Consider the following 12,312-nt stretch of genomic DNA (forward strand, 5'->3'; position numbering starts at 1 on the left):
AGCCCAACTCAATCTCTCTTAACACACGGGAAACAACGTGTGGATCTTCATAAAAACAATTCTCAAATGCACTTTTAAATAACAAACATTTTCATGAGAACTACACAGATGCTATGTTGTGGATAGTGACTCAGTGGCCATGTCTGCGTGTGCACTTTACTGTGGAGTAGACTAATTAGCGGTGGAGTAAAGTATCGCTGTCTACACGTGTGATGCTATTAGGCCGCAGTCAACTAATGTACACTGGCATAACATAGTACTGTTGGAGGCAGTACTATCTTACACCAGGGTAATTTACTGCAATTAAATGCATGTGTAGACTCTGACTGCAGGCTTAAATTGTGCCCCATCAGCCCAGCCAGCTAAAGCCAGACCCCTGCCTGCCACCTAGCCACATGGCTCTGCACTTTCTGTACCCTTGCATCCCAGCCAGCCCCTTGACCACCCCCGTACCTCATGCCAGCCTGGGCCTGCTTCACCCTGGCTCAAATTGCTGCTATCCCGGGCACAAATGTAGATGCAACCAGAAGTAGTTTACTCCAGCTCAAACTGCTCTGGAGTTTATTGCTTTGCATTAATTGCAGATGTAGATGCACAGCACACTACCTCAAACCTTGCTGTTACTTTTAATACCCAATGCTTTCTTTGTGACTAGAGATTATTAATGCCTCAATATCTGGGAACTCTATTTGAGACACTCAGGATACATTTGGAACTGGCTGAAGGGCTTGGATTACCATCAGTGTCTAAACGCATTTGGGGCAGCAGCTTGACAATTCATCCAAAATTATGATAGTAAATAGAGCACAAGCCAATGTGTTTTTATTATAAAAAAATTATTGTAGCTATTTACACTGGTTCCTTTATAAGTGTATAAATGTAAACATTTATTATTGATGTATTTATCATTGATTTGTACAATTCATCCCCAGTTCAGAGCAATACTGTCATTTAGCATATCAGTAGCGAGAAAATTAAATTATATTCACAGAATATACATTCACGTGCAGTTAGAGGGTCACCAGCTCTACGCTAGTGGTATAGACACTGTCCCATTGGCTCTGCTTCTGCTCCTGGTATGCACGCCGGAGTCTGTGATGTCTTCTGGGTGGTCTTCGCTTTTCTTTTCCTTTAAGCTGTTGATGAATCTTAGGGTTATTTCATCCCACTCTTCAGGAAGCAGCATTAGCAAAAATCCAATGCAAATGATAATGGTAGCCCCCAGTCTTACGACACTGAAGATCACTTCATGCTTCAGGAGGTCCACAGCTACAGGGGGAGAAAGGCAACGAAAGCAAAGTCTGTAAAGTCATCTTGCGATAGTTTCATAGCCTACTAGGCTTCCATAGTTCATATTAAATAGAATTAGAAACTCTCACTTCCTTCATGCTTTCTGTCCTAATGGAAATGTCTGCTGGGGAGCTATAAAGATTTATGGCTGGAGAGTAGAATTTATATATGCCTTGAATAAGGCTGAGTCACAATCTGGTCCTTGGTTTCCATTTTTTTTTGCAAGTGAGAAAGTCATCTGTGCTCATAGGATCATAGGAAAGAAGGGCTGGAAGGGACCACACCAGTTCATCTCATCCTGGCCCCATGCTCAAGGCAGAATCATCCCTAATTAAGCTATTCCAGCCAAGTGTCCATCTAACCCGTCTTGAAAGATTCCAGGGGTAATCAGCAACTCTTCTAGGTAGCCTATTCCAATGCCTGACCACTCCCATAGTCATAAAGTTCCTGCTAAGCATTAGCACTTTACAGATAACATGTCCTTCTACCCAGGCTCAGCTGTACTACCATCATATGGGACACAGACACGGGATCAAGGCTTTCCATCCCTGTCCACAACTTCCCACCCCCTCGACAGGCAGCCTCCATAGGCACAGAGCTGAGCCCTCAGGCTACTTGATAAGCTACTGCAAAATAATATATCTACCTTTCAATTGCCCCAGTGGAAAGGACTAGAAAAAAACTGCTTTTGCAGAATTAAGTCTCTATTGTTACCAGCTTCAGGTGTATTTAAATTGCCATTGAAGTTAAAAAAAAAAAAAAACTGCAAAAGAGGTTGAGAAGAAATAAGGCATGACGATGATCTTTACTCACTAATGGCACTAGGTGTACCTGCATTTCCAGGAACGCTGAGCACTGTCCCAATGGAAATCAGGATGGGGTACGTCAGCACAACTCCAACGTTGACCAATATGTTAAACGCTGTCGAGACAGAGGACAAGGCACAAGAGTCTCAGAGACACAACTTCATAAAATGTCATGAAATTACACCGCGCACTTTACTATGTTCTTACACAGGACTGAGCCTGTATGTGTGGAAATGTGAAAGGAATGGAGATTCTGCATGGGGAGGAAGAAGAAGGTTGGGTATACATATAGAAAACTCCACGTGCACTAGTTTTCTATTCCAAAGCATCAAGAAAAGCCATACAGACTTGCTTCCCTCCTCAAAAAACACCTTGTGCCCCACTGACAAAAGACATGAGGATTGCTCTCCAATTGCACTCCCTCTCAACTGCAATTCTGTGGTCTTGCTATTCCCTGGGGGACTGAGCGAGCAGCCCAGGGTGGGACCATCCATGAAAGGACAGTATCAGCAAGCAGCACATACGCACCCCTGCCAGCGACATGTAGCCAGCCCTAGCTGCGCAAACAGAGTCCTCTCCTCTGCAGGTTATGGGGAAGAGGGAGAGCGGTACAGTAAGTAGAAAGGATATGAACTCCACTTTCATGGGCTTTAAGACACTTGGGGACCAGAGGGACCCTACTGAGGCAAACCATTGTCTATAAAACCAGTGTCCCAGTCCGAGATGTCCCAACTAAGCAGAAGTCTTTAAGCTACGTAGGCCAGATGCACAATGGTACTTAGGCACCCAACTCTGCCGGCTTTCATGCACTTGGTAGACTGGGCCCTTAGCGCCTCTCTGAAATTCTTCTTGTTCTATAGAGCAAGGGAATCTCCTGGGCAATTGAGGAAACGTTGCACTGTATATTTGAGCCAATCTGTGAGAATGTGGGTACTCCAGTGTTGGGTCGGGCTCATCCCTGCTGTTTGGTTGTCTCGGCTGTGTTCGGGTGTTCATATCCCACGGGGCAGTACCGTTCTGTTAAAGCATGGGTGCTGCTGCCATGACCTGTCCGATAGCTATGCTTCGAGCTGAGTCCTGCCCAGTTAGGCTCCCTGAGCGAGTCCTCAGCCAAACGGTGCTCAGTGGAGCGGGGGATGTGTCACGGGCAGCTTTATGCCCCATCCTCCCCAAGCCTGGAGCTACTTTGGCCCCACTGCAACTTCAGAGCAGTCGTCGGGGTGCTGCTGCAGACTGGAAAAGCTCCCAAGGAACAATTCTACCAGCTAGACCATCGGCGAGCGCAGGCAGCCCAGCCAAAACCCCCTTCTTGACACCCTACCGCAGACACCCTCCTATGCTGGTTTCAGGGTAGAAAACAGCATGGATGGAGTTAGACTGGCTTTCTGCCTGCTCTGTACAGCTGCTCCATCCTGCCCTCATTTATATGTTCAACCATATCTTTAGGTGATAAGACCAGAGAGTGGATGCAATTAGGTCCAGGGCAGGGAATGAAAGATAACCTGGCTCACATCACCTCAGCCACCATGTCTGAATGCGTCTCTGAATGGCTGGGAAGCCCATCTAGGCTTCTACAATAGTTTCTGAGAAGTGTTTCTAGCCTGCTTACAATGGAGATGGATAACAGTCTGTTCAGCTATAAATTGATGGACACGTTAGTAAAGGAAAGAGTTCTCTTATGCCTGGAGTATCAAGCACCTCTTGCTGCATTTCAACAGGACTTTTCAAAAACTGAGCAGCAAGGGAGCTTTGAAAGAGGAAACTTCCTAAGCAAAGCAGGAAAGTTATATCGGGGATGTAGGCAATACAGCCCTCTGAAGGTCATTTGTACAAAAGAAGAGAATATGGCCTCTCAGCACTCAACATAAAGATGCCCCAGCTTAGCTGTTCTTTACATGTAAACCGTAATTAATGGAGAAGGCTCAAAGAACAAATATTTGAATAACTAATCCAATGCGTGCTGTCATACTGAGTTTATTTTAAAGCAAACACATTGTGGAGGAAACAATAAGGTACCAGAATGGGGCTGTTGGGACGAAACAGTGCAAACCTCTGAGACAGGAGTTGCCAACCTTTTTTAACAAGTGTACCCCTTCTGTCTCAAAGTTTCAGCTTATGTACCCCTTTATATTAAAATTATATGGGGGGAGGGGGCTGAGTGCATGTGTGCATGCACGCATGCCCCCTCCAAACCACCCACCCAGCAGGTGGGGTAAAGGGCTATCGGCGGGGGGCAGATCGAGGCCCCCACAGTGAGGAAGGGAGTGTGACACAGACAGGCAGGGGTCAGGCCAGGTTATGTGACAATCAGAGACTGGGTGGCTCATCCAAGGATGCGGGGGGGCCTGCCGCTGCTGCAAGCACCCCGGCAGAGGACTGGGGGGCACATGCCCTCCCAACCCCGCAATCTGTGCGCAGGGTGGAAGCAGCTGCGGCTGGGCTTTGCACACCTCTGCAGCTGCCCCAGGAGCGGTGCAACACCACGTGCATCCTGCTGTCGGTTGACAAACACTGCTGTAAGAGACCCAGCCAGCCTTTCTTCTTTTGGTGGGTTAAATTTTTTTAATGCTTTTCCACTCAATTCTTTCCTAACACACATTCATTGTTCTCCAGCATCCCACACCGTAGTTGACTGTATGGAAAAGATTTCATGGATTTCATAGGTTTCATAGACATTAGGGCTGGAAGGGACCTTGGAAGATCACCGAGTCCAGCCCCCCACCCCAGGGGCAGGAAATCAGCATGGATCATAGGATCCCAGCCAGATAGACATCCAAATGTCTCTGGAAGGTGTTCAAAGTAGGTGCTTGAACCACCTCTGGTGGCAGTCTGTTCCAAACCTTGAGGTCTCGGACAGTAAAGAAGTTCTTCCTTATGTCTAGCCTGAAACGGTCATGGAGGATGAGCTCTCAATCTCCTTAGACTCAAAACACCCCTTGGAAAATGGCAGCTCTTTGTTTTCATAGTCATTTCTTGACTATGGAAAAAAGAACAGAGTGACTTTTTGGTTGCAAATAGCTCAGAAAGAGCACAAGGGAGCCACATGTTTTTGACACGATGGATTCCCCTACGTGCCTCACACACAGGTGTTTGCACAACTAACTGCAAACATTGTGTGGCACCATGCGGCACCCTTAAAAGGAGCTCACGGCACCCCAGGGTGCTGCGGCACACCGGTTGAGAATCGCTGGGCTGTAAGAAAGGGAATGGTCATGCTGGTGGCTGTTTATTCTGTGGTAAATGCAAAACAACAAGAAGTGCTAGAGAAAATGGAAAAAAAACCAACATTCAGCAAGTACCTAACCAGAGGCCGGCTACTCCACAAAGGTAACCCCACGGCACGGCAGAGAAGGGGGACCAATATTCCACCTTTGTAAAATACAGTATGATCGGGGTAAAGGAGATGAAAATTAGGTTGAAGAAGCCCAGCGTAGAGACAAAGTGAGCAGCTTCCCCGAAGTTCGCACTTCCGAGGAACATCTTGAACAAAACCTGCAGGGAAAAGGAAACATATTAGCACAGTTGCCTTCCACCCCATGCAAAGTTTTGCCATGCAAATGGCTCCCTGGGGATTAGGCAAAGCTTTGGGCATGGGAAAAGCAAACCCATTTGTGTAGCAGTGCAAGAGCTCTTCACTAAGGTTTCCACCCCCGCATTGCCCTCCTGTGGGCTTGACCCCAGTGCGGGATGACCTGACTCGTTCACATAAAACTCAGTCCTGGCTGCCCAAGCGAACACTTCTGTTGCCTTCAGTGGGACTGTTGAGTAAGTGCTCGACCAGCGAGGCAGGGCTAAACAGTCCCACCCTGTGCTAGGAGGACAGCCCTTATTCTAGCCAGCTTCTTTGTGTACGCATGGTCAATCCTTCCTGCTACTCTCTCTCCCTGTTTGTGTCCTAGGAGTGGGCATCGTGCCATCGCCTGTGCTTGCAGGGCCCCAGCTCCTGGCCAGGCACTTCAATCACATCTGTCCTCACAGCACAAAGGAAGAATCACTGAAATCAAAGGTAACACACACTATGGCACAAGGAACAAATGCAAATAAGAATCCCAGAGACGGCAAAGGTCAGACATGCAGTTACAGGGCTCAGTTCTGACCTCGCAAGGATACTTATCAGGAGCAACTGCACTGGTTTCAACCGAGTCCTGCCAGTGCAAAGCTGATGTGTGAGGAACATTAAGTCCTCGCTGTTTCTGAAGTCACTGGCATGCCAGGCTGTGTGAATCACAGTAACAATTGTCCCCACAAGATCCATTGCGACTAGTAACTATTCGTAGAGGGGTATACCAAAGACTATAAGTAGGAGCCAGCTTTGGATCTCTCGTACAAAATGGACCCAAATTCTGCCTTAGTTAACAAATGCTGGCCCCCCAATGACCTCAGGGACCCTGCATGCATCTGAAGCTGCACTTAATCCAATGCATTTCTGAAGGCGGAGAAGGTAAAATCGAGTTCACCTTTCCAAGCAAAGCCACACGTTCCAAAACTTGGGCCAGAAGACTCCCATCTCCCACACTCGATGCCTTTAATGCATATGCTGCATTGCTTGCCCATGTGCTGATGGGCAAGCCAGAACGAGTGCAGAATATGCAATAGAGACCTGCAGTGCAGATTGGAGATGAGAAGTTTGCTACGACCAACAGAAACATGGCACTAGCCGCATTCAGGATTTTCTCATTGTTTTGTGTAACAAGCCCACTGCAAAACGCATCAGCTGCTTTGGCAAAAAATGATGGACTCAGAGATGCTAATCTATTTATCATAGACTAATAGCAATTTCATTAAAGGCTCATAAAGCAAAACCACTATGAACACTTGCCAGCCACAAACTAATTATCCCCGTAGTAACTTTTCTGACATGTCCAGCATGCTCTGAATGTAAATGCTGCAACAAAGATGAATCTTATATATTTTACCGTGCTTTGCACGTGTGCATTTATGAAATGTATGGTCCATGGGATACTCTCCAGCTATTTGTATAAACAATAAAATAAAAAATAAAAAATTATGACTTACCTTATACAATGCAGATGTGGATGCAGAGCCAACAGCATATGCTACACCAATAATTGAATCACCATGGAAACCATCTGCATATGCCATCATAACAATTCCTGTGATGGCCATTATTGCTGCGACTATCTGTACAAGCAAAAGCAAAAGAAATTTCAAGCTCAGCACAACTTTATTGCTTGGAAAGCCATCAGATGATCTCTTGTGCATTTTTATGAGAGCTACCAGCTACTTTCTCTAACTTCAATCCTTCTAGTTCCCTCTTAATAGGTGACTATGTTACTACAAGGAGGGATGTGAAATAGTAATGAAGGTGTATGTATCATGAGCAAGATGGGTCTATAACATAGCAAATCCTCCTGGTGCCCATTGACAGAACTTTTATCTTAAATTATTTTTGCTTTACCATCCGCATTGCTGCAATAATTCCAAGGTAAGACATTTTAGCATTTTGTTCTCTCTCTCTAACACTAAACAAATACTTTGAAACAGTCCTTGATATGGGCTTGGGGTTTCAGGGCAACCAAGAGGGAATTATTAGGTGGCCAACTTTCCGTAGACTCAAGTATTTAATTCTGAAATACAGTGCCTAGCGGGCTGTTGTGGAACAGGGTATTCCACAACAGCCACGCTGCTCTGTTTCCCCGGTTAGAGATATTTTGAACAGCTCACACTTGGCTCATCTGAAAATTTGAGGCTGTATTTATTACTATTCTTCACGTGTTAAACTTACACCGGAGCACAATGAATGTGGATTTTGCCTCGGCAGTCATGCCCTGCTTCCATTTGCAAAAATCTCCCACTACGTGTCTAATCGCCTTGACCAAAATTAGGTAAGTGATACAGAGTTAGCAAGTGATGAAGTAGTTAATTCATAGTTAATAAGTGGTCGGAATATTAAAGTTGCTTAGTCTTTGCAGCTTCCACTGATTTCAGCGAGGGCTATTGTTGCCTTACCTGAAAACCACATGGTGGTGTTTGAAAATTAGACGCCACTTCCATCATTTCACTCCAGTATTAAATGCCATCAAACCAAAATATTCAGCACTTAGCAAAAAAAAACCCAAACAAACCCCATTCCGCCAAAGATGTCAGTTTTTAAAACCCAACCTTTTGGCTTTTAGACCTTCAATTTGCAGGTATATTTTTGTTCCCAACTTTATAGGCAAAAATCAGCTATTTTGTGTGCTCGCTAATTTGCCTATCCCTGCCCCCTCTCAATCAGCAGATGGCTTGAAGCACCCCTGTAAAATCACTGGGGGGGTGTATTTGTCATAAAATGAGCCGACTCCCTTAAAATAAGTTCCTGAGATTTGCTGCTTCGACCTGGGAGCATCTATACAAGACGTTTACTGCGCAGTTGACTAGTTAAGTGCACAGTAAACGATTCAGTGTCTACACATGCACCCCTATTACGGCACACAAAACTAATTAACTCCGCGGCAGGGTAGTCTTGTAAAAGACAAGTACTACCCTGCTGCAGAGTTTTTTTTTGCCTGCAGCAGCGCACGTGTAGATACTGCCCTGGCTGGCTGGGGCACGGGATCCTTCAGTGTGGGGCTAGCCGCGGAGATGGGGGAGTAGCCCTGGGCTGGCAGGCTGACTCCTAGGGTCCCCTGCCAGCCCAGGCTGCTGCAGCTGGGCTCCATGTGCTGTGCATGAATAAACTTCAGAGCAATATGTCGAGAGTTTCTTGCTTCAGCGTGCACGTTCAAACGGCATGTCTGGGAGCAAAAAACTCCAAAGCAAGAAGCTCCGGAGTTTATTCGTGCGCTTTAGTTGCATGTGTAGACATGCCCACCGTGTATTAAACAGGCCGCATAAAATGTTGCCACCATAAACCTTGCCGTGTCTTTATAAGATTGTTAAATAGCAATAACAACTCTGCTGTGTGGAACAAAGGATATTTTTCTTAATAAAAAAGCTTTAATATGCTTTGATGAATTTCAATTTTCAGCAATTAAACATAATTTCCTATGATCCTGTTCCTGTGATCCCATAACTATTTCCAAAAAAGCTAATTCTCTACAATTTCTGCTCATCTTGCAATTCCAATTTCAGTGAATTAAGTTATATGTAAATTGCTATATCAATTTAAAATTGCACATTAGACTTCCCAACCCTCTTTATGGAAGTAAAATGCTAATTTCCTCAGGCGTTCTTAATTCCAGGTGAAATACTGCCAAAACAAAGCTACGTGCAGGATTTGTTATGCAAAGCGGGCGCAGGGAATTGCACACAACCTGAAAGAAAAACAGCACGCTCTGTCGGCACTGGGCAGTGTATGGGAAGCAATAGTGAATACTGGCAAGCGGCAATTCATCTTTACAGGAAAGACTGTTCCACGTGAGCCAAGTAGGACCTACGTTGTCTTATTACTGCAGTTACCCAACAGTCGGTGCTGTGCACAACAGCCCAGTGGAGGGTGGAGAAACCTAGATGTACAAGATGCTCATTTCTAAATTGAGCATTACAGAATCACCAACAACACGTACAACATTAACAGGCATTTCTCAGCTTTGGACAGCAATAAATAATCCCCACAACAACCCTGTGAGGTAGGTGAGTGAGTTATAATTACTTCAATTATATTAGGGGGCGGGGGACAGACAGGAGCAAGGGGGCAATTGGGTTCAGAAAAGCCGACTTGTAAAAGTGTTGCCTTCCAGCTCCGCTTGAATAAGGGTGACAGCTACAGAGCCAATAGTGCTGCCAATCTGAGTGTATCACCTGGTTTCTACTTTTGGTTGTCCCTCTGGAAGAGAATCGGTAATGAAGTTAACAGTGGAGTAATGTTAACTGCACCTTGCCTATTGCTTTAAACACCCCTGAACTGAGCCAGGGTTTCTGGTGAAGGAACAGAGCCTGATGTTAACACGTCACCTACCGTTTGGAGGGGCTTGAAGGTAGGAGAAGGAAAAAAAATCATCTACATTTTTGCTTGTCAGATAAGTGAGTTTGACACAGACCCTCTGAGAGGCAATAACCATACAACCCCATGCTACTGTTTTTATAGGGTATGTCTACACCTTCATGAACGCACCGTAGTTACTGCACACTAAGTTTAGTACTTGCACAACCAAGGATTCAATCAATGTGCACTAACTGGCGCTACTGTGCAGTAGCACCAGCGCACAGCTTTTTAGCGACGCTAACTGCACAGTAGCTTAATACTACTGCGCAGTAGCATATCAGCACAGGTGTTGCCCTCCATGTTACTGCGCAGTAGAATTAGGCTACTGTGCAGTTTGCGTCTCGTGTGGACGCACCCATCTCATTGCTCCAACTCAGTTTGACACGCTCATGTTTACCAGAGGAACTGTGAGGAGGTTAGAAATGAGGAAATCAGGACTCTCAGGCTGGGATCATAGGTAATATTTTCAGGAGCTCCTAAATCACAGAGGAGATTAAGTTTTATTGAGATCCTAGATGCCTCAAGGCCTGAGCCACGCATGCATTTGCTCTCAAGCAGCTCAGTCTTGACAGTGTGGACCAATTTCAGCTCCTCTGCTGTATCAGCCCTGCCCCAGCCCGTGTGCTCTGAGCACACCCAGACATCAGGCTGCACACAGACACATGCAGGGGAAGCACAGACACTGCATTACACACACAAAGGGGGATGAAAGCAGGGACCAGGGCCTCGATGTGCACTCTGCCTATTGCCTCTCCCATCATTAGGCTTGAACATCACACTCAAACTTGCACAGCATCTCTGCCCCTGGCTCAAGGACTATTCCACGTCCAGCGGACCAGCTGCAATAAAGTGAGTGCCCGTTCTCTCCACAACATCCTCAAGCTGCTATAGAGGGGGATGCTAGGGCACGGTCATGGGAAATGTAGGTTTGAATCCCCACAGGCAGAAAAGGAAATTCAACTTGCATCTCCCAAATCTCAGGAGAGTGCTTGAAACACTGAAGTCATAGGAAAGCAGGGCTGGAAGGGACCTCCGCACAGCAGGATCATCCCTATTCGAACCATCCCAGACAAGTCCTTGTCTAATCCATTTGCAAAACTACACAATCAACCCTGCTACAAGCAACCATATTGCTCCAAGACACCAAAAGCTCTCTAAAGACCATGCCCCCCCTCAGCAGATAAAGGCTAACCTCCCCCCCAACAGTCTGTACCAATCTGACCATGGGGTAAAACTCCTTCCTGATCCCCAGTCAGGCTGACCTTAAGTGGAGGGGCAAGACCCTTTAACCTCTGGGTTTATGTCCCAGCAGGAGCACTGGCACACCCCAGCCAAAATCCCCACGCCTGCAGCCAATACCCAGAGTTTCTGAGGAAGGTGAAAAACAAACCTCTGACACCTGTAGCACCAGGGGAATAAAAAAAAAAAATCCTTCCTGGCCCCAGGTGGCACCCAGCAAGATCCAGAAGCAAGGAGGAAACATAGATCAACCATACTTCATTCTGGTCTTCAGCAAGCATGACTTCACACAGCACACCCTACCCGCACAGACCTGGCTGTACTCCCTGCCCCATAAACTTATCCCAGCCGCTTTCACCTTCTTTCATACTTAAACCAACTGTGGGGCTCTTCCTCCCGAAAGGCATCACCGTCCCTGCCTACTTGATTGTCAGGGAAAGGGGCTTCGGTGCCTCCCTTCATTTGAAGATATAAGGCTGTGAATCTGGAGGGGATGAAATGCCCCCCCCCAGCCTGAAGTAAGGCACCTGTTCCTTAGCAAGTGGTGGGATTTCAGACACATCACTCACAGCACCACTTCTTTTTATCTAGCATAGAAAGCCTCCTACTCAGCATGGTACCTGTTACAAATCCTACTCCTAAGTGTCCAACTCTTCTCATATATATGGGGGAAAATATACACACCTTTTCAGTTGTAAAAGTGAAGTGTGCTGCCAATTTTAATCTAGAAAAATGTGTTCCCTGTGTATCAAAACTTTGGGAAGCACATCTATCTATCTATACATAGCCAGGGAACACTTTTTCTAAATTAAAATTGGCAGCATACTTCATTCTGATAACTGAAAAGGTGTGTGTGTGTGTGTGTGCGCCTGCTTTGAAATATGTTATATGCTTTGGAAAAGATAAAAAAACATTGTATAGGTGTGTGCACACAGTCACCCCCTCCCCCATATAATACTTTTCTTTTCCAAAGCATATTCCTGCCACAGGAAAGGGAATGAGTGCTGAGATGCACTGCTAAAAAAAAAGACACCAGAAACAATCCAAAAA

General features: G+C 46.0%; 1 protein-coding gene across 3 annotated transcripts in view; it reads right to left on the reverse strand.

The window, feature by feature from the left end:
* Positions 1-806: 806 nt before the first annotated feature.
* SLC35F4 (solute carrier family 35 member F4) overlaps positions 807-12,312 on the reverse strand; it is a 251,211-nt gene continuing 239,705 nt past the window's right edge. For all 3 annotated transcript variants that reach the window (XM_019550884.1, XM_019550882.1, XM_019550883.1), the window contains 4 exons: positions 7,113-7,238; positions 5,396-5,588; positions 2,122-2,211; positions 807-1,269 (listed from right to left, as the gene is read on the reverse strand). In XM_019550884.1, coding sequence (XP_019406429.1) covers positions 1,028-1,269; positions 2,122-2,211; positions 5,396-5,588; positions 7,113-7,238 — 651 coding nt within the window. In that variant the 3' untranslated portion in view covers positions 807-1,027. The remainder of the gene's footprint in view (positions 1,270-2,121; positions 2,212-5,395; positions 5,589-7,112; positions 7,239-12,312) is intronic.

This window comes from Crocodylus porosus, unplaced genomic scaffold (assembly GCF_001723895.1).
Source record: "Crocodylus porosus isolate Cpor-Errol unplaced genomic scaffold, CroPor_comp1, whole genome shotgun sequence".
Classification (NCBI taxonomy): Eukaryota; Metazoa; Chordata; order Crocodylia; family Crocodylidae; genus Crocodylus; species Crocodylus porosus.